This window comes from Cornus florida, unplaced genomic scaffold (assembly GCF_030987335.1).
Source record: "Cornus florida cultivar Cherokee Brave unplaced genomic scaffold, ASM3098733v1 CherokeeBrave_3.0.0_Hap2_Chr02, whole genome shotgun sequence".
Lineage (NCBI taxonomy): Eukaryota > Viridiplantae > Streptophyta > Magnoliopsida > Cornales > Cornaceae > Cornus > Cornus florida.
In genome coordinates, this window is record NW_026775572.1 from 6,759,829 (window position 1) to 6,781,935 (window position 22,107).

The 22,107-nt window shown below is 37.4% G+C and overlaps 2 protein-coding genes across 2 annotated transcripts; both read right to left on the reverse strand.

The window, feature by feature from the left end:
• Positions 1–1,232: 1,232 nt before the first annotated feature.
• On the reverse strand, positions 1,233–8,550 carry LOC132293351 (polyadenylate-binding protein 7-like). The gene is made up of 10 exons (XM_059790797.1): positions 7,556–8,550; positions 6,687–6,805; positions 6,391–6,584; positions 6,021–6,280; positions 5,821–5,927; positions 5,542–5,731; positions 4,441–4,733; positions 4,084–4,224; positions 2,333–2,536; positions 1,233–1,997 (listed from the first exon to the last, which is right to left on the reverse strand). Exons 1-10 carry the CDS (start codon positions 7,749–7,751, stop codon positions 1,800–1,802), a joined length of 1,902 nt encoding a protein of 633 aa, XP_059646780.1. The 5' UTR covers positions 7,752–8,550; the 3' UTR covers positions 1,233–1,799.
• Positions 8,551–11,049: 2,499 nt separating this feature from the next.
• On the reverse strand, positions 11,050–20,477 carry LOC132293352 (aspartic proteinase 36-like). Its single transcript, XM_059790798.1, has 10 exons — positions 20,025–20,477; positions 19,468–19,597; positions 19,104–19,354; positions 18,273–18,500; positions 16,914–17,076; positions 16,210–16,283; positions 15,993–16,092; positions 15,810–15,870; positions 11,502–11,573; positions 11,050–11,398 (listed from the first exon to the last, which is right to left on the reverse strand). Exons 1-10 carry the CDS (start codon positions 20,291–20,293, stop codon positions 11,187–11,189), a joined length of 1,560 nt encoding a protein of 519 aa, XP_059646781.1. The 5' UTR covers positions 20,294–20,477; the 3' UTR covers positions 11,050–11,186.
• Positions 20,478–22,107: the final 1,630 nt, after the last annotated feature.

Here is a 22,107-nt window from a genome sequence, read left to right on the forward strand (position 1 = left end):
TTTTGAATTAGATCACATTTTCTCCTTTCCAAAGAATCCTTTGATGTTTATCATATCAGACAACTCACAAGCATTGAGACGTGTGTAATGTAGAACACATTTTTTTCCTTTCCAAAGAATCCGATGGTGCGCATCATATTGGACAGCTCACAAGCATCACACTTATGAGACACGTGTAATGTTTGTGAGTCGTTCAATGCAGTACGCCGCACCAGACTCCACTTCTTAAAAACATGACTTCAAATTCCATACAACACAAAACCTAATCAAAGTTTTTGACTTGAGTGATACCGATTCCATTTTTTAAAATCATGACTCCATATAACACAAAACTTAATCAAAGTTATTACCTTGAGTGGTATGTCCTTTCGTCTTTTCTAACGTGTTTGTGAGTGTATATTATATATAAATAAATATTCCATCGTGCCCCTTTCTCTTAGCCAACGAAAATAGCAAGTGTCACAATCTCCTTGATGCGAAAGGAAGAACCGATGAATATAAGAAGTGTCACAATCTCCCTGATGTAAAATTAAGAGTAAAATAGTGACTTTTCAGGAATGGGATTAGTCAAAAAGAAAAACACATTTCATTCCGGTGAATGTTATCATTGTTGTTTTTATTGCTTCCTAAACACCCATTTTGTGGGGACATCGTGTCTTTCTTTCCCATTGATGGTCCAGGAATGGTGTCTAATGACGAATTCTCCCTTGCATGATTACATAAGCATGACGAGTCCTACTCTAGCATCTCCGCCAAGCACGTAAATTTCTTGGCCCGCCATTTCAATTTTCAACTATGTATAACAATTACGTTACATTACAGTAACAATTATATATATATATATATATTTACGTATTTGTTGCAATAATAAAAATCCCTTCACGTATCTGGATATTCGAGAATTCCTTCATTTATCTCTTGGATAAATTTCTTACACGTTTATTTTATTTGGTGCCTGAATTCGTAATTAAAAAAGCAAGTAAAAGTAACTATTCGACTGTTTATTTTTTTCACCTTTCCTTTATTCATTTTCCAGGTCAAAGTTGATGCATCATTGGGGTAAACTAATCAACTTAACTCATTTTCCATGTCAAAGTTGATGCATCATTGGGGTAAACTAAAACTTAACTCAAGGAACCTAAACCAGCAGTTGCTGGGCCGAGAACCTCAAACATAAAGTAAGGTTGGAGGACTGGACTGCCATTTATATACATACATATATATATATAGAGAGAGAGAGAAATATTTTTGTCCATATTTACACCACATATACCAGAAATATGAAAACCAATTTTTATAGTGAATAGTGAACCATTATCACAACATAGTCTGCAGCAGTGCCGATAAAAAGCTTCCTGGGTCGAGGGACCTCAGCATAAGAAGCAGTTCATAAACTGAACCTGCAATTTGCAGCTATACGAAGGGACTTACCTCCCAGATCCCCAGATGACTGTGCTTGTTGGATTTGAAGCTTAACACGTCAATTCTTTCCTTTTTGTGTGTTCGATTTCGAGCTTAACTTGAAGATGTTCAGAAATTTTCAACTAATGTTCAGAAATTGACAAAACCTCAAGTTCTAAAGTCAGATCCATAAATAGCAAGGAAATACCAGATGTTTAAAGTTAGAAATATTCTATACCATAAATAAAGACTAAAAAGCATAAATTTTAAAAGCCAGAGAATCTCAGATGGTTCGCTGATGGTATCTATCAAAAATCATGCTCACTTGAAACCAGATCGGTGGAGTGACCCTCTTGTCTTTGGAAAAAAAATTAAATATTCTTGGACAGCTTCCTTTTTCAGTTTACTGCAACCTCGGCCGATAGGTAACTAGAATGAAGTGCATCTTGACCTGATACTTTGGCATTGGAAAGCTTGAGTACCTGAACAGCTTCTTCTACCTTGCCAGCTAGTGACTCCGGTGACTCCAACAACAGAAGCAGTTCTGAGTTGTCCATCTCCAGAAGCATTCCGGTTATCTTTGCAGCAAGATCAGGCTGAAAGCAAATTATGCAGAGTTTTAGATTATGATGAGTTCTAAAGGGCATCTCATGGTGTGCTTGGAACTAGTAAACACTAACGGCTAAACATCTCTGATCAAGAAGCGCCTCTACGGCTCTAACTCCTAAGAGTATAGTGTGACTATATTGTTTTACAAATTATTTTCACACCAAAATTGGTACTAATGAACGTAAGCATGACCAGGAAACCCAACATTATCCCATATACAAATTTAAGATAAATGTGTACCTAAAGGGGTCATATTGTATTCACTCCAAAAAATAAAAAATAAAAAATAAAATACCCTGGAGCACCAGAAAACTAGTGTTACCTTGTGATTCTGGACGAGGGGGTAGAGGCGCTCCCCTAGTATCTGTTTCTGCTGCTCGGGGGAAGCAGCAGCAAGCTTGCTGCTCAACATCTCTGATCCCTCGGAACCTGATCCAAAAGAACTGGAAGCAGCCAATGAGGCTCCAGATCCTTTATTTATGTCACGTGGACGCCCGTGTGTCGCATTCCTAGCCTGCCCAGCCCGCTGCAAACCATTGCTCAGATATTATATGTGAACCATATCGGTGGTAAGTCTAACTGTATTATATACTTTCATTTATCATGCTTAATACACGTATAGTTCAATTGACTTTCATAGCTGCACCAAAGTAATTCATTCATGCACATTTCCATCCATAAAAATCCAAAGATGGATGATTTAATCTAAATGGTTATTATGTTGACCAAACCACATAACACACTGCAATCATTATATTTTTGTCAGGAACTCAGATAGCAAAATCATTTGTCACTGTAACCAGATAAGCACTCAATTTCAGATGTGAGAACTAAGTTACAAGCAGGTTACCAATCCAAAGGATGCATTAAAACACATTTCAATGATCCTACAAGATATTCTAAAGAATGTTGAGCTGCTGGGGCAAAATTTCTGCAAAAATGGATAAATAATTCACGAATCTCATGATACTGAAAGGAAAAAAGGTTTCATTCCAAAGGAAGGAAATTAGGTTAATTAGCTTTAGAAAATAGTAATTACGAGTTTGAATGAAATGTTCTTTGGGCGTGCCCACTGCTTCAGTTAAAAAACAAAAGATGGCCATGATGATGCACTGGAATGGAATATAAACAAGTGGTGACAATAACATTGTTGTTGATTCAAGAAGCAGGCAGCAAAAAATTAGAAAAAATAAAATAAAATGGAAAACAAAGGGTCAATTTTTGGAATCTTTCGTGGGGTGATGCCCCTTTAACATAGGCATTTCAGGTCTTTAAAGTGGTGGAAAAGCAAGCTATAGAATCGAGCTAGACGATGTCGCCCTCACTCATCATTCACAGAAAATTATAAAAGAAGGAATGCAGACAGGCTGTCAATGGTAGGTAATAAGAGAGATATCTAAATAAACTGCATGTTAGGAAGAGCACGGGCAAGTTCTATTACCCAATTAGGAAGGGCATAGGCCGATTCTTCTAAACAAGGTATTCTTCATGGCTTTGTTTGATAAAATTGAAGATAAATCTAGCTTAGATCAATTATATTAGTGAAGAGGGTGGCCATTGGTCAACAACTATTGACTGAAGAAACAAAGAATCCAATGTAATTACAATTCTTCATCATTTGTTTTTTTATTTTACTTTACTTTTTTTTCCAGAAAATGAAGTGTTTTCCAGGGCAGTATGCCATTATTTAATGGAGCAGTTTACCATCTCACATCAAGATTGAAGGAAGTATGCCTATTTCAGCCCAATTTCTAAAATCACCAATTTGCTATAAATACATCAAATATAGGCATTGACAATGGTACATTATGTCATGAGAAACCTTAATACAACAAGTCCCTCTTATCCACAATCACATCTTAGAGTATGGCTCCAATAATGCATGAAACCACCATCACAAGAACATTTGGGAACAGGGAACAAGTACAACAAGAAGTCATTCACATGCAGTATATATTTAATGGCCACTAGACAAAGTAACTAGTGCATCAAAATGTAAGGTACGTATTGCATAACAAACACAATAAACGTCAGGGCATTATGCCAACGAGAAGGAAGGAAGAGAGGGCACACCTGTGGATTGCTTGAATCTTTTGATTGAGGGTGCTGTTGCAAATGCGGCACATATGAAACAGTGCGACCAGCACCCTGTGAAAGTATATGTCCATTCATCCGGCCTCTGCTTTGCCTATGTTGTCTTGGAGCATTAGAAATCTGAAGAAGATTTTAGGAGTATATCAATGTGAGTCTATATTGAACACCGGAAAATTTGCCATTGCCAAAATACTTCTCTACCATTCCCAGTCAATCCATTGGTTATGGAGGACATGGACATAGATCAAAAAGTATAGAAGACCCGAGAAACCTAAATAATTGGGCAAATGTTTTATTGAGAGTAGTTAATTGCCATAACAGATACTAGGTACTAACCATGGGAAGCGGAGACTGTTGAAAACCCGGTCGGGTTGGAGGTGCAAAACCATTAGCCCTCCATACTGGCCTCAACCCCAGAGGCTGATACATAAGCCCTGGTCGTGGAGGTATTTGTGAAACAACCCCAGGAGGAGCTGTGTAATAAAGAGGATGATATCCCCCAGGAATAACAGCAGAAGAAGCCGCAAGTCCTGCCATTAGCTGCGCATACTGAAGCTGTAACTGGGCTTGCCTGTCCTCTTTCCTTTGAGCAATAGCCACATATAGCGGCTTTTGGTGAAACATGTATCCTGCAAAAAATTCATGGACAATAATTGTTAGTCACAAGAGGAATAACTGCTTCTAACCCATAAGAAAGGCTGTTTCTTAAAATTATTGAAAGACAAAAGCAAAGTGTCACAATACATAAACCTTTCAGAACATTCTGAAAATAATACTTAAGTAATATCATTGTCAATTCTCATTTCTAGATGCAGCAAATCTCGTATGCCAGTATCTTGGTTTGTATGTATGAACATGAGCAAGCACAATAACTAATTTCCAAGCCAAGCCACCATTCAATATATAAGTGATTCAAACATGTGTGCCCTCATTTACAAAACAAATATTAACAAGCACTAAAAAAAGGTACAGAAATTGAAGAATGGTTTTTTACAAGACATAACTGAACCTAACTATACGATAGTGAGGGAGAGAGCATTCTGTTTTTTATTCATCCGATTGTAAACTTTTCCATATCTATGGAAGTCCCCAATCCCTAGTGTAAAAATATTCGTTTATAAAAATTCCCCGAATGTCAATCAAGTAAAACTTGATAACTGAAAGAATTCTTCATTCTATTCTGACTCTCTGCACTAAGACCCAAATGAGATCAAAACAATTTGAAATATCCCATTTATTTGAAATCCTTAAAGAGTCACTTAAGTGAGCGTTGCATAAGGAACCATCATTTTTCTGTGAGCATAAAAAGGTATTGCATGTGCTAAGTGTGCAATTATTTAGTGAAACACTAATTCGCAAACATAAGATTTGCAGACTGACTGCTTCTGAACATTATTCCATGGCATCTGAATCACAAACATAAGCTTATGAACTCACCATGAAAAGTGTTCACAGCTTCATTGGCCTCCTCGGGTGTAGAAAAGCAAACAAATCCAAACCCCTTACTCACTCCTTTGTCATCTAGCATAAGTTTCGCAGAAGTGATTGTGCCACACTGACTGAAGTGTTCTCGTAGCTCATCATCAGTGACAGCATCATCAATATTCTTGACATAAATGTTTGAACCCTAAAATTTTAATCAAATCAAATAGTTACAAAAAGAAAATACAAATACAAGTAAATAACTCTTGAGGAGAAAATGGACAACAGGACCACCTGGTATTTCAAAATTTGCTCCTTCCGTTTCTCCTCAAACTGATGACGCAAAATCTGCTCACGCTCTGCTTTCTTCTGTGCCCTAGCTACGTACAGAACCTTGGAGCCTACTCACACGCCACAGTGTGGAAGAAAGGGTTTAAAATTGGGAAGCTGTGGCATGTTCAACAAATTAACGTCATTAAGAATATATAACCTACCAAGCTGTGATTCATTCATAGCTTCCATTGCCCTTCTGGCATCATCTGGGCTATCAAAGTTCACAAATCCAAATCCTTTTGAGGCCCCATTCTCGTCCTTTGATACAATCAAGCTAAGAACTTTCCCAAACTCAGAGAACTTCCCCCTAAGAAGTTCTTCTGAGACATCTGGATCCAAATTCTTCATGTATAGATTTGTAAATTTAGCATCGGGACTTGGTAAAACCCGATCATTTTTTTTCACAAACTTACCAACATACCTATGCCATAAATTATTAGAAAATGGTCGATAAGGCATAACCATGAACATGAATATTCATACAAAGTGTGATAAATGAGAGTGGAACGGCGAAAAGAAAGCTGCACCTACATCTGCTTGCCTTCAGCAGTTGAGCCATTAAGCTTCTCAATGGCATCAGTTGCAGATTCCTCAGACTCAAACTGGACAAAACCATATCCTTTGCTCTTCCCATCCTCGGACATGACAATTTTGCAAGATAAGATGTTCCCATATTTCTGAAACATTTCTTGAAGCTTCCCATTATCAATTGATTCACTTATATTCTGCAATTACCCAAAATCAATTTTACATTGAAAACCAAAATCGAGAAAAATACTAAAGCTGACCTAAACTATTGTTTGATTAGAGAGAGAGAGCAGATATACCTTGACAAACACATTTCCAATTCCACTCTTCCTCGAATCAGGATCACGATGTGACCACGTAACCCTTATCACTTTTCCATTCAGAATAGTGTGATTCTTGGCCTCAATTGCATGAATCGCTACTCAAATCAAAAGAAAAAGAGAAAGCACGATTACAAAAAGTAAAATTACACCCCAATAGCATGAATACACTCAAATAAAAATAAAAATAAAAATTACAGAAACTAAAATTCCACGTCAATAGCATGAATCCCTACTCAAATTACAAAGAGAAAAGATAAAAAAGAATGAATAGATTAATAGAAACCAAACATTTTAAAAATAAAAGTTCGTTTTCTTCACTCTCAACAATCAAAATCCTTTCATCACACAACATACCATAAAACCAATAACAGAAACCACCCAAAGAAACCAAGCAATAACCAATAAATCACACTAAACATCAAAATCTAACCATCCCATAAACAACAAATTTATCAGCAAGTTCATTAATTTGAATCATTTTATGGAATGGATTTGGAATTATATAAATATAAATATATATATATATGCACATATAAAAATGTATAAAAGTACATATATGTGCATATAAAGATAAAATAAAATTACTCAAAACATCAAAACCCTTATCCTCGCACAATATAATCCATAACAGAGTACACCGATTCACCCAAAGAAAGAAAGAAACCAATTAAACAATAATAATCCTAGACAACGAAATTTAATCATCCCCTAAACAAATTTATTCAGTCTTCAATTGTAATTAAAGAACCTACCATTAGTTCTTGATAAATCAAAACACTTAACGACGAATTCCTAGATAAATTAAAGTAATCAATCGAAAAGAACGAGAATTGCGATTACTGTACCGTCTTCAGGAGAGATGAAGTTGACGTAGCCATAACAGAGGGAGCGACCGGTCGACGAGTCACGGCAGATGCGCACGGAAGCAAGGCTCTTGAACTCGGAGAATGCGTCGAAGAGCTGGCCATCGGTTACGTCGTGGTGGAGGTCCCCGACGTACAGCGACGCCGGAACGGCGGGGACCGTCGAAGGAACCTCCATTACCAAAACGATGACGATGCAGCACCACCGAAATGCTTACACAATGTATACTTGTAGAGAGAGAAAGTGTTTAGAGAGATGAAAAACCAATTGGCGTTTTCGTTTGGGGTATTTGATTCTCTACTTCAAAACACAGAGAGAAAAGTTTCGTTTCCTCCTTTGTTGAGAAATTACACCAAACAAATGCGTTCCTAAACGGACAGATTTTTACTTTTTCCTTTCTGGGGAGGAATTGAAAAGAGAGTAATTAAGGAGAGAGAGAGGAATGGAAAAATTTGTAGATAGGGATTACTAGAGGAGAATGGATTGAATAGTGTAGAGAGAGAGAAGAGGCGTTTGTGCGGATTTGCATGGAGGCGGGAGTTATGCCAGAGAGAGGAAGACAATTTGCACGCTCACACGCGCGCGTCAGAAACACTTTCCACAGTACCCGCAAATTTTACTATTTTTTGGTTTAAATAACCCGCAAATTTCAATGTTTTGATCTCCTCTTCTTCTTTTTTTTTTTTTTCCTCTTTCTTTTTCTTTTTTTTTTTTTATTATTATTATTATTTTCTTCCAAGAACCACGTCTAATGCAAGATTTATTAGTCAAATATGAAATATTATTTTCTTAATTTTTCTTTTAAATCAAATGTGAAATTTTGTTTTTCTATTTTTTTATTATTTTTTTCAAAATTCTTTTCATCCAAACGTAAATTAGTCAATATACTCTAAGTCATGCATGAGAATAATCAATTCTTCCCATTAAAAAAAAGCTACAAAATTCACATTGTACATATGGTATAACAAGCAAAATGTCAAATTTTGATAAATTAAAAAAATATATCACTTTATAAAAAAAATTTAAAAAAAATAGTGGTACCATTTTTTTATAACCAAATCTTTGGTCCTATAAGAAATAAAACAGCAATATTAATTTTTATTTTTTTAAAAGTTAAAGCAAACTTGCATATCCATTATTCATGTATCCCGAGTAAAACTTGAACGCTCATCCTTTTTAATTGAAAAAGAAATGTGATAATACCATTGGGCTCATATTCTTTAAAAGTTTTTTTTTTTTTATGGCAGAATTTTTTGTTTTTTGGTTAATGAGATGCGAAACAGGGGGCTACAAAATTATGGTACAGAAACGGGTCGGGTGTTGTGGACACACTCTCTTTCTTGGAGCGTGGGCTTTATTGAAAATTGTAAGAGAAGAGGGCAGCCTAGAGAGAGAAAGAGAGTGTTAGAGAGAGAAGCGGGTAAAAAGGGGTAACAAAACAATTGGACACATGAGGTTAAAAGACCACTTCAAAACTCACAAGGCCTTATTATACATATATATATATATATAAATGGATCGGCTTTTATTGCACAGCCAGACGTTCACCATCCTGGGCGCCCTAATCCACGGACATCAACGCTTTACGTGTCCTATTCTACTTATTTGCCTATTTAATTTTTTTCTTAATATATAAACAAAACCTCACACATTATTAATGTTACCAATACAGAATAATCCGACACACATACTTCAACTTCATACATACTAAAGTGATTATTGATGATAAGTTTTACGGAGTAATCTATTTATAAAGGCATAGTACGTCCAAACATGCCCCGGCCATGTTAATGTCTTTTATGTACATATATTTCATTTTTCTTATTAGCATTTCTAAATATAAAATTAACGTGTTACGTTTTTTTAGTGTGTTTAGATTTAAAATTTGAAAAAATTTAGTTCAAAATTTTTATTAATTTTTTTTTAAAATTTTATATTCAGAATGCCGAGTTGATGCTAGTAATATATATATATATATATCAATTAGGATGTTGTTGATGCTTGGAACATAGCATAATTAATTATTAGGTTGCAAAAAGGATTTATAAAATGGGGGAGTCAGGGGACAAGGGCGAGACTTGAGAGATTAATAATAGCTAACATCCATGAAAATATATTATTTTTTTCTATTAGAAGTAATTAAATCCTTTTATTAAAAGAAATAAAATATGTGGATTTCTACATTTTGTTTATTGGAAAGTAAATTGTATTAACAAATAAATGTCATTTATTTTAAAATTTCAAGTTAACCTAAATATTTAAGAAATAGTACAAGATTTTGGAAGGTGTAATAATGGAATGAAAAAATAGATTAGGAAAAGAAATTTTAGAGTCAAGTGGCCCACAATAGTTTCATATTTTGTTTCATTCATTAAAAATCAAATCGAATCCAGATATTAATATTTCGATGTAAAAGAAACTTCCATTTTAATCAATAGTCAAACTAATTACAGAAAACTCTGAAAAGAAAATGACATTGTCTTAGTAACACCCACCCCGCATTGCCGAATATGTTTCCAAGAAATGATTTTGTCCTGGCGGGTTTACAAAATGTGTCAAGTACACACGCATTCCTATAAATGCTCAGTAGCGTGGCAGGGTAATAGATGGGAAGAACATGATGGGGCTGAAGAAACAGAACGGACTTTTAAGTCGATTTTGACCCCTCTTAAAGTGTCCGAAATACCCCCGAAACACTATTAGTTAACCACAAATCGATTTTGACCCTCTAAAAGTATCCAAAATACGCCAAAAAACAATTGACTAACCACAAACCATATGGTTCCAACTGCTCGATAGCCATGGGCAGAGGATACCATAACTAAACTGTGTCCTGATATGATGTCTCTGCTTTCTTAATAGAGATAATTAAACCTAATTTTGTTCCTAATATATACATCTTCAAGACAACCTTTTCACACAACTCAAGCCAAGCTCGGGCTAAGCCTTAGCGACTGCATAAGCTCATCCAAATAAAAGCATATGCATCACCATGGAATTGAGAAGCTGTGTGTCAGGAATTTAAACATAGTAGAGGAATAAGATCCTCAAACCTACCAAGACCAAGACCAAGACCAAGACCACCAGCCACGATCCATTTTGGGCACGTATTTTACATTGGAAAACATTTCACATATTATTTCTCTTCAGATATAGTAACACCTGAAATAAGTTTGGATTTGGTGCAAGCGGGGGAAAAGTTACAACTGCATTTTTTGGCTCAGGAACAGAAAACAGTTTACAACCATGAATGACTTGCAATATAACAAACCAGATTTAAAAAATACTGCCTTATTTCTACAACTCATGCTAACTCAAAAGTAACAGCTAGGAACAGTCTCACTCTGGGTCCACTGACCACTGTTTAGTTCTACGACTTCCATTTGAAAAGTGTGGAGATAATTTGAATGCTATAAATGCTCAAGATGGATTACTCTTTATGAGGAGAAGGCCAAATCGTTAGTCAGAGCAGGAATGAAAGAAAGGAGCCTATTCAGTGTATATTATAATGTAAGAAATGTATGTGTGTGAGTGTGTGTATATATATATATATAGGCATACAACAATGGCCTGCCGATTGGTATAAATAAGAATCGGCAAAGACAACGCACATCAAATGAAAACTGAGATTTCGAACCCGAGGAAGTTACAAAAAATCAAAAATGGGAACCAGATGAACACTAATATTGGCATAGCCAGAGCATTAGTGCTCATTGGAATCAACTCAAAGAGCAAATTTCTTGATGAGCTGCTCACACTCAGCTGTCCTGGACTGACGAATTCATCCTTACTAGAAGCTATGGAAACATTTACAGTTAATGAACCTGGGCAGAAGATAAAAAAATATATATATATGAGGATGTGCTAAGAGAGCTTCATCATTGGGGAAAAAAGAGTATGATTTGCATGCAATAGATTAAAACTTACAATCATAGTCGGCCCATCCAATCCGTTGACGAGCTAAATCATAAACAAAGATCTTATCTTTAAGAACAAGATCTGCAAAAAGAAGACATCATGTAGTTTACTAATCTCAATGTCCTAAAAGGTGAATGTGTGAAAAAAAGCACGGGAACCTCTGGTTGCCTGATAACTCGTAAGCTTGGAGGCAAAAGTGTAGAACATAAAATTAAAAATAAATGAATAAAAATTTATGAAAGCCCATCAACATTTTCAAGCAAAATTTGAGGTTGATAGCCTATCCCTTTACATGTTTTAAACCAGTACTTCTACCAAGTCAAAAGAAAGCACAACTAAGAAAATAACTAATTGAAGAAGAAAATCAACGTCTATAAACCTTTAATGCATTAAATTTAATCATACAAGTTCAATGAGTTATCCTTGGCTTAAGCATGATATGCATGTTTTAGTGTCCAGACTAGAACAAAGAGCACAAGAAATGAGCCTCATGATTCAGAGTTGTAAAGCATCATTTAGTCAGCAAATTGCAAAGTCTCCTGAAATTGATTTCTCTCTTGACTGCAGACAGACCCTTATCAGATTTTGCAGTTTTTTCTTCTTCAGTTTTCCTTTTTTTTTTTTTTTTTTTTTTTTTTTTTTTTTGATAAGTAAATTGTATTAAAAGCGTTCAAAAGGGGAACGCGTCCCAAACTATACAAAGACAAAACGGAGCCTATGAACTCAAAGAGCTCATAAAATCAACAATATCCTCAAGAGAGGAGTAGTCTCTCCCCTGACCCCAACAAAACAAATTACAAATGATAGAAAATTTTAACACCCCAATGGAGGATTCCTTCCCCTCAAAAGATCTTCCATTACGCTCTCTCCAAAGGCTCCACCAAATACAAAAAAGGGTCACCCTCCAAAAAACTCTGGCCTGAGCCCCCACCCATTGGCCCCTCCACATATCTAACAACTCCCGAGAGGTCCGAGGCATGACCCAATGATTACCAAACAGGCCAACATCAAACTCCAACAATCATGAGCCACAGGACAATGCAACAAAAGATGATCCACCGACTCCCCATTAATCTTGCAAAGACAACACCTATTAACAATGATATGCCTTCGCTTCCTCAAATTGTCCAAAGTCAAAATCTTACTCCAAGCTGCAGTCCACACAAAAAAGGCCACCCTAAGAGGCGCCTTAGACATCCACACCATCTTCCATGGGAATGAGGTACCATGAAAACCAGAAAGGCACACAAAAAGGGACCGGACCTGGAACATCCTCTGAGAAGAAGGCACCCAAATCAAGGAATCTGCCCCAGACCCCTCCACCTCCTGTCCGTAAAGGAGAGCCAAAAACCCAGTGACATCATCCAGCTCCCAATCCTGAAAAGCTCGCCGGAAACGCACATCCCAAGACAACCTTCCACTATCAAGGCGATAGTAGTCAGCAACCATAGCATGTTTGTCAACAGCAATCCTGAAAAGCCTGGGAAACAAAAGGGCCAAAGGCCTATCATCAGACCATGGATCCTCCCAAAACCGGACATTTCTTCCATCCCGAACTCTGAATCTAATATGTTTGGAAAAGGCATCCCACCCCTTACCAATGGCCCTCCACACCCCCACTCCGCTAACAGACCTGACTGGTCTAACTGACCACCCTCCTCTCTCCTCCCCAAAGCGACATGAGATAACCCTTCTCCATAATCTGTGTCTTTCCTTACCAAATCTCCAAAGCCACTTACCAAGAAGAGCACAATTGAAAGGGGCCAATCTCCTAATTCCAAGCCCTCCCAACCGAATAGGCCTGCAAACCTGATCCCATTTGACAAGATGATACTTGAACTCTTCTCCGCGACCCCCCCAAAGGAAATTCCGTTGGCGCATTTCTAGTCTTCCAACAATAGAGGCTGGAATACGAAAAAGCGAAAGAAAGTACGTTAGAAGGCTTGACAAAGTGCTCTTCACTAACGTAACTTTACCGCTCTTTGACAGATATTGTTTTTTCCAACCCGCTAATCTTCTCTCGACCCGCTCGATCACCAGGTTCCAACTTCCCACCCTCCTAGCCGAGTCCCCCAACGGCAAACCCAAGTACGAGATGGGAAAGCGTTGCGTCCCACACCCTAGAACAGCAGCCAGAGTGTCCACCTCCTGAGCCTCCCCCACAGGAACAATCACACTCTTTCCCACGTTTACTTTCAAACCAGAAACAACCTGGAAACAAACCAAAACACATCTCAAATACCTCAACTGGGATATATCAGCCTCACAAAAAAAAATAGTGTCATCCGCAAAAAGTAAATGAGAGATCTCCAACTGCTAACTGATTCAGGGCCAATCTTGAAACCCCTAATAAAACCCAAATCCACCGCCCTTCTCATCAGCCTGCTAAGGGCCTCCATAACAATAATAAAAAGAAAAGGGGAGAGAGGATCCCCCTACCTCAACCCACGAGAACTGCCAAAGAACCCCGAAGGAGAGCCATTCACCAACACCGAAAACCTGACAGTGGAAACACAAGAAACAATCCACTTCCTCCATCTCTCACCAAAACCCATCCTCTCCAACAGATAGAACAGGAAATTTCAGCAGACATGATCATAGGCTTTCTCAATATCCAGCTTACACAGAACACCAGGAGTCCCACTACGAAGTCTAAAATCCACACATTCGCTAGCAATAAGAGCAGAATCCAGGATCTGTCTACCCCCAACGAAAGCATTCTGAGACTCAAAGATAACTCCATCCAGGACCTCCCTCAATCTAAAGGCAAGGACGTTTGCAATGATCTTGTAAATGCACCCAATCAGACTAATGGGTCTAAAATCCTTGATATTAGAAGCACCACCCTTTTTAGGAATAAGGGCAATAAAAGATGCGTTAAGCGATTTCTCAAATTGCCCCGTGGAATGGAACTCATGAAAAGTGCCCATAATCTCGTACCGGACCACCTCCCAGCTTTCCAACAAAAATCTCATCGTGAAACCATCAGGACCTGGAGCCTTATCACCATTGCAACTCTTTAAAGCCTTCAGCACTTCCTCCTCCGAAAAAGGATTTTCCAGCCCATCTCTCTCCAAGGCAGAAATAGAATCGAAGTGAAGACCATCTAGACGAGGTCTCCAACGAAGAGGCTCAGAATAAAGTCTTTGATAGAAAGAGACAATAGCACTTCGCACCTTTTCCTCCGAAAACAAAACTGCAGCATCCACACACATTCGCCCAATATGATTACTCCTCCTATTAGCATTAGCAGTTCTGTGAAAAAACTTCGTATTTCGATCCCCCTCTTTGAGCCATAGTGCCCGAGATTTCTGACGCCACGAGATTTCCTCCAAAAGAGCAATCTCCACACATTCTGCTTGGCAAGCTGCTCTTCTACTGCGTTGAAATTCCGTAAAAGCACCCTCCCCTTCCAATCTATCAATCTCCGCAAAATCAACCAAAGCCTTATTCTTCCTCCACACCAAGCTCCCAAACACCTCCTTATTCCACCGTTTAAGATTTGTTTTCAGGATTCGAAGCTTTCCCGCAAGAATATGGCTCGATGTACCCACCACCAGATTCTCCTCCCACCAAGAATGGACAAATTCCTGGAAGTTATCCGCACGACGCTACATGTTCTCAAATCTGAAAGGAGTACTGCGAGATCTCAAACCTCCACAGTCCAAAACCAAGGGAATGTGATCCAACGTCACCCTAGCCAAAACTGCTTGAACAACATCCGGGAATTTCTCCTCCCATTCACCTGAAATCAAAAATCTATCAATGCGAGAGAAAGTTGGAACTTCCCTTCCATTGGACCAAGTGAAAGAAGCTCCCTCAAGAGGGAGATCAATAAGCTAGTGGCCATCAATAAAATCAGAAAAGTGCATCATAGCCTGAGTCCACGGGCCAACTGTAGACCTCTCCGCCGGGGATCTAACCACATTAAATCACTTATCAACTATAGCCTGAGTTTTCTTTTTATAAGGGCTAAAATCACTTACTTTGGCTTTTTTACCCATAAACAAAGCCTGGCAGCGGTGAATTATAGAAAACTATTAGAGTCAGTTCCACGATTACCGAAAGCAATTTGTTGCATCTCCAATCAAATATGACAAAGAATATAAAAACATGTCATACTTGGGACAGGGTGCGTCATTCTGTATGACAGTATGATACGTGTGTGAAAACATTGAGTTACTAAAAAACCTTAACAGACCCACTATTACCGCTGATATAGCATGACAAAATAGGGGGATGGAGCAAGCATTATGCAATAACCACTTTCACAGCAGATGTTGTCCACTGAAATAATTTCAGAGTCCAGGAACCAACCTCCTAGAATTGTTATATCCTGATATTTCTGAAAGCCAATGCACCACATTGTAGCACCATCCTGTGAGAGAAAAGCCCATTTATGCTCAAGTACTTAAAATAGCTAGATACATTCTACTATTAACAAGTGAAATTGAAACGTAAGGAAAGGAACTTGATAAAGAAGAAAGTTGAAGAACTAACAGCAGCAAAACCAAAATGTACAAGGTAATCTCCTGGTTTTAAGATCATGGATGCACCACCAGCAAAGTTAAAGGCAATTGGAGGAAATATATCGGTTATGCTGTACATAACATACAAGGATCTAATTCAGGTGTTGACAACAATTGTGTAATCTAACCATTCTTAATATCAAAAATAAATTTCAAAGAAACATCTAAAAATCGTTTATGGGATGAACCTGCTGGAGACTAAATAACACTGGTCTCCTTTTGATAGGATTGGAGTGGCAGATTGAGAAACAGCAGCAGTTACCTGCACAGTCAATAAGGCAAATAAGCATATAGACATGTGACAAAATTTTAAAATTATTGCAACAAAGCGGCTTGTTCTACACTTCAAAACGTTACAGATGAGTAAACTTGTCATCTTTATGCATAATAAACTCTAAGTGGATCAATATGTTAAGACAGACTGTTTGGATAGCCAGGTCGTTGTTTACTTAGCAAAGGAACCAATATCTAGACTGTTCGAGTAGTCAGGTTACTGAGCACACCTTAGTAAAGGCTTTCCATATATAAAATCCTCATATGTACCAAGGAATGAATTTAATAAAGTCGGAGGCACTCTCAAAATGGCCTATTTAGAGAGCCCTCTAACATATACAAAAGGTATTCATTGACCACATGTCCTTTCCAAGACCAAGACGCATCTTACTGTAGCAATCAAGTTTCCAAAGTGAAATATGGAACCTGCTCGTGTTTTCAGGTCCTTATACTGTCGTGTATCTACCTTGAGTGAAATATTGAAGGTCCTATTTTTATTTTCAGGTCTTTAGTTATGCTGCCAAGTTCAATCCAGTTTAATTGGTACTTGCCACCATTATCCCTTAATTTGTCACCATCGTGAAATTTGAAGAAAACACAAGAGTAAAAGCAAACATACAGCAGTGACAAAATGATCATAAGCTTCTTCTACAAGGTATGTCAAAGTTGTTCCAGAATCAATGATGGTTCCTCGGTTCCTTGATGTTGCAAAAACTGCTGAATCAATTGGTAACAACTGCCCATTAACTGCAATGCTCTGCAGATTCAAGTTATAATGAGCCCTGAAAGATTTGAGACCAATTATAATCGATCGAACTTACAGTAAAAAAATTATGTATATTTTGATATTAACCACCCTATTCTATGCATACTAATACAAAAGAGTAATGGGAAATTACTGGATTTTGGTCTTTTTCATTCAGAGAAGATTTATGAATTCAAGCATCATTGTGCAAAAGAAAAAATGAAACAAAAACCAGAAGCTTAGTGCAGCAAAATTAAGTTTCACGATAAGTAAAGGAGGAGCTGTTGATTTACAAGAAACAAAATAAACCACCTCGCAATGACTTCCTTTTTTTCCTTCTTTCTCTTTTGCTAAGTTACTCTTCCTACTAATGATTTCTAAAGAAGCATAGAAAAACAAAGAACTAAATGCAAACTAATTCTTTACAAATCTTAAAGGAGAGCGTTCATAGCAGGAGGAATTTGGACAGTTCACGATTGCAAAGAAACGTCTTTTAGTTGATTACAAATCTAAAAACATTACAAAGAAATGTCTTTTACTTGATTATACCCACAAAACGTATAAAAACCAGCTATTGGAGAGAACTTTGCTCTCCTGTGAAAGTGAGACACTAGGAGAGTGTAAATGCAAGGAGGTAGACTCTTTCCTACAAATTTTGCAACTTTACAGCACCAAGTGAGGAACTCTTTATTCTTTTCCTGACTTGGGGCAGGGTGTGTAGATTATGGAACAGTTTGTCAGTGCTCATTCTACCATACCTTAACAAACTTTAATGTGTTTTATTGGTCAATCAATTGAAGCTTTTCTATTGATTATAGTTTCAATAGACTGGATTAAACAAAGAGCATAAACTGAATTTCCATCAACTCAAGTTAAAAAACACAGCCAACAGCTGTTTGACCAATAATCATTGCAGCATTAATCATTGCACTATACTAATCATTGCAGCATTAATATAATTTATACATACATATAAATAAGCTAGACACATTAAAAGAAATGACAATGGCCAACTGGATCCTTAATAAAAGAGACAATAGGAATCAAAATGCAACAGATTTAAACTGAAAAGGTAACTGCATGACTAAAATAAGTAGAAGTATTGTATTTATATTGAATCAAAAAATGAGATTGTAGTTTTCTTGAATTTCTCACAGCAAAATATAAGCATGATCTCCCATGAAAAGGGCAAAAAAATAGTAAAGAAATACCCACAATACAAAGAATACGTACTGTGACGGGATAAGAGGACTATAAACAATGCTTGGATCCAAAATCTCACCAAGAACTAGTATACCCCCACCATTGCCCTCTCCTTTCAGGCAATGAGAGAACGCTTTAGGAGTAATCCCTTGCAATGATAATTGTGATATAACAGATAGAGCCTGTTGACCAAAACCAAAAATCCCATCAATTGCTCTATCTGTTTTAGTCAAGTCCCCAGACTGATAGGTGCTACACCTGTTTCAAACACCACCATCGAAGACTATAAGCTTCAACCAATAGAATCAGATTCAACGTTGACATGAGACAAAAGCAACAATAACAAAATGAAGAGAAGAGGAAGGTGTAGTATTCAATAAAGATGCAATTCCTCATATGTTGCAGAGCAATCACAAATATAGAACATATTTTGTAAAGATAGCTTCTTCTTCTTCTTTTTCTAGCCATATAAAACTCTGGCCCACCCCGCCCATATGGTATTAAGGCAAGGATGAGGATGAGGGTGATGACAAAGCTCTGACGCTCATCCTTCTTTCGCCCAGTTAGCAAAACCTTCCAGAAATAACTTAAGAAGGTTTGTACAACCTTTTACTGTTTAATGTGAGTATAAGATTGTGCTAGCATGAAATAGTCATTATTAAGTCTTGTGTTATTTCCTAAATCTTGATGAGAATGAGTGATTCAACTATATTAACTATTGCTAGCGAGGAACTCCTAGATTTATTAATATAGTTGGGTTCTTGTTCATGTTACTGCCCATCGATTCTCCTTTATTGTCTTCAATTTGATGTTAAAATCGCACACCGCACAAACTGTTTAAAGAAGGTCATAACAGCTCACCCAAAAACAATAGAAGCAGAAGAATTGTTTATAAGAGACACTCCCATAATAGTGTCAAAATACAGCAAATCAGATATATAAAAACCGGATGTCCCACTGCCATCTCCATATTGAAACGAGTAACCGCATTGATTACTTTGAGCAGAGCATTCAGCAGCCGCAGTTCGCACTGCAGAAGAACATATTGGGTCTGAGCATGAAACCAGAGAAGCAGTTGACGAACTGGCAGTGTCAAAGAATTTGAGCTCAATCTGCAAACACAAAACAGTACAGTAAATAAAGAATTTTACGTTTCATCTTCATTCCACAAACTCAATAGATCAAAAGGGACAACAACAAGAAGAATGAGTTAGCAGAAAGTTACTCCGAGTCCACTTGATTGGGGGCAATCATTACAGGAACCGCAAGTAACCCACAAAATGTCACTTCCAGTATCGATCTGCACATTGAATTCTCTTGGTGGAGAGCCTAATTTCACTTTTGTATAATAAAGCCTACATATATCCAAAAGCCCCAAATATAAAGAATACAGTCAATAACCATGTATTCAATATGATATCACAATACACCCATCAATGTCACCCCAAATGGTTATGTTGGAAAGAAAAAAAAAAAGAATTAAGAAGAAACAAGAACCCAAGAATTTAATTAAAAAATGGACCCGTATGGATTTTGATAAAATGAGACCAACATAGCACAAATATTTAGGGACTTATTTCAAATGAAAATAAATAAAAGAACATCAATCTCAATAGAAATTTTAAGCCCATAACTTGCAAACTTTCAATCTCACAGATAAAATAAGTACATAGCATTTGTAAAGACTATAAAAGATGACGGCATTGATGAACAAAGACCCAAAAGTTTCAATTTACCAGCTCAGAAAAAGATGACCTAGTGGGGTTTGATTGATAGGCTTACCCAACAAGGTAGGGATCGGGTGAACCATCGACAGGGAAATTCACGACGCCGCCGACAATCCCTTGCAACATTCGGGCGTGCCGAGCTCGGTCCCGAGCTCTGAGAACCTCGAGCTCGACCCTCTGGTTCGCCGGAAAAACCCTCTCCAAGGTCAGAAGACTCGACGGAAAGCCACCGCAATACACTACCGACGGCGACACTACTACTACCGCGAAGAAGGCCAAGATCAACAAGTCCACGCCAGCCATCGCTGGCAAATCGTCAGACATGCGTGATGCGTATGTATTTATGTATGATAGAATGTGAACTATAGGCGAGAATATATAAAAGATCGAAGTGGATGCTTTCCGGCATTTGTTTTTAGAGAGAGACTGAAGACAAAAGACGGAATAGGTTCATTACAGAGTTCAAATATTGGGAGATTAAGAAGTGGATTAACCTTTTTGGTGAGGTTAAGAAGTGGATTAACCTTTTTGGTGAGGTGACTTGGACTGTTTGTTTCTCTTCTTTTATAAACGGCTTCGGTCGTGAAAAGTCAAAATGAGTCAATACAAGCGGCTGTGGTGGGTTATTAATTAGGGTAAATTTAAACCATATACTTATTTAGTGGGAATGACCATTTTTGTCCAGAGCCTTTCCGCTGAATTTTTTACATGTCACGTGTCCATCTTTGTTAATAGTTTGGTAATTTTGTTGCGAAATTAGTAGTAGAAAAATTCAAGACAAAGTAAACAAGAATGATGAAGATGACGACTAGAGTTAGAATCTTACCTTCTTCTTTTTTTTTCCTTCCTCTGGTTGCTAATTTAGACTGTTTCTTCCATAAAGTTTGTGTTGGAATAGGGAAATTAGGATTTTGATATTTTTTTATTGAATTAGAGTTCTGATTTTTTTAAAATGGTGGTGGTCTGGTAGCAGAATTGTAGAGAGAGAGAGAGAGTTGCCAAATCGAAGAAGGTGGGTGGAGGAATACCAACTAAAAAACGGATTAACCACCCATTAGATATGGATATGCCCTAAATGTCATAAAGGGTAATTGTAAGTGCAAAATTCTACTCAATCAATAATAATTGAGAAAAATAATACAACATACTCAAGAACAATAAAAATAAATAAGAACAGTGTCTAGAGAAGCGTAGAATTGCTTGGATCCTTTTATTGGAGGTCTGGGCCTCTATTTATATACAAAAGTTAGAAGAATTATGGTAGGACTTGCGTTACTTGTCCTCTAATTCTTTCCATATATCAATTTCTTTACAAATAAAATTATTTCCTCTTTATAATTCTTCTCTTTCCGGATTTTCCTTACACAGTACTTATTCCTTTGATAAATCATTTTCCTTATAGGACCGGTTCCTTCTTTAAATGGATTTGGGCCGCATCTAAATTGGTACACATGATTGCTGGTGTCTTAATTCGAGCTTTAGTAAAGCCCGTAGTTAGATAGCGGTAGTTTTGGGCTAATGACCAATTCAACTTGGGCTTCTGACGAAATGGGTTTTGACCTTTATTGAAGATAAAGTTATATTTATGATAACGTGTATTGCTCTCATTGGAGGGAGATTTTTCCCTCAACACTTTGCCCCCAATTCCCTTTTTAATTGGATTGCGGTTCCTATTAAAAAGGGAATTAAAGTTGCACGGTTGTCTTTTTTACCAAAAGACATTTCGAAGATTGCCTATTGTCATTCTGCCTTAAGAGATTCTATAAGGGTTACTTTTGCTCTCACTACGTTTCTTGCATTCTTCACTCCGTCGTCTTATCAGGTTAGTTCTCCATCTTTTTCTCTTCGATCTTGCATTATGAGTACTTCGACTACTCCTGAACGTATAGATATCATAGATTATGAGTCCACTCCCTCGTCTTCCCCTAATCTCATTAGGGTTCCCCCACTTAGGGTTTCGAACTTTCCTAAACCTGTAAGTGACTCGGCTAATCAGCCAAGTGTTTCTCCGATCCAGGCTGAAACATCCACTTCCGGGTCAGACAATATCCTCACCAAGGAAGAGAGGACTACAATTCTATCTATTCGACGCATTCCGTTCTCCATTGAATCCGTAATGGAAGAATTTGAGATTCCCG

Coding starts and splice junctions, on each gene's coding strand:
- LOC132293351 (XM_059790797.1), bottom strand. CDS start 7,751: ATGGAGGTTCCTTCGACGGTCCCCGCCGTTCCGGCGTCGCTGTACGTC. Junction 4,225..4,440: donor AACAGTCTCCGCTTCCCATG/GTTAGTACCTAG, acceptor AATCTTCTTCAG/ATTTCTAATGCTCCAAGACA. Junction 2,537..4,083: donor AAGATTCAAGCAATCCACAG/GTGTGCCCTCTC, acceptor AATGGTTTGCAG/CGGGCTGGGCAGGCTAGGAA.
- LOC132293352 (XM_059790798.1), bottom strand. CDS start 20,293: ATGTCTGACGATTTGCCAGCGATGGCTGGCGTGGACTTGTTGATCTTG. Junction 18,501..19,103: donor TCTGCTTCTATTGTTTTTGG/GTGAGCTGTTAT, acceptor TGTTTGAAACAG/GTGTAGCACCTATCAGTCTG. Junction 17,077..18,272: donor AGTCCTCTTATCCCGTCACA/GTACGTATTCTT, acceptor CAAATCTTTCAG/GGCTCATTATAACTTGAATC.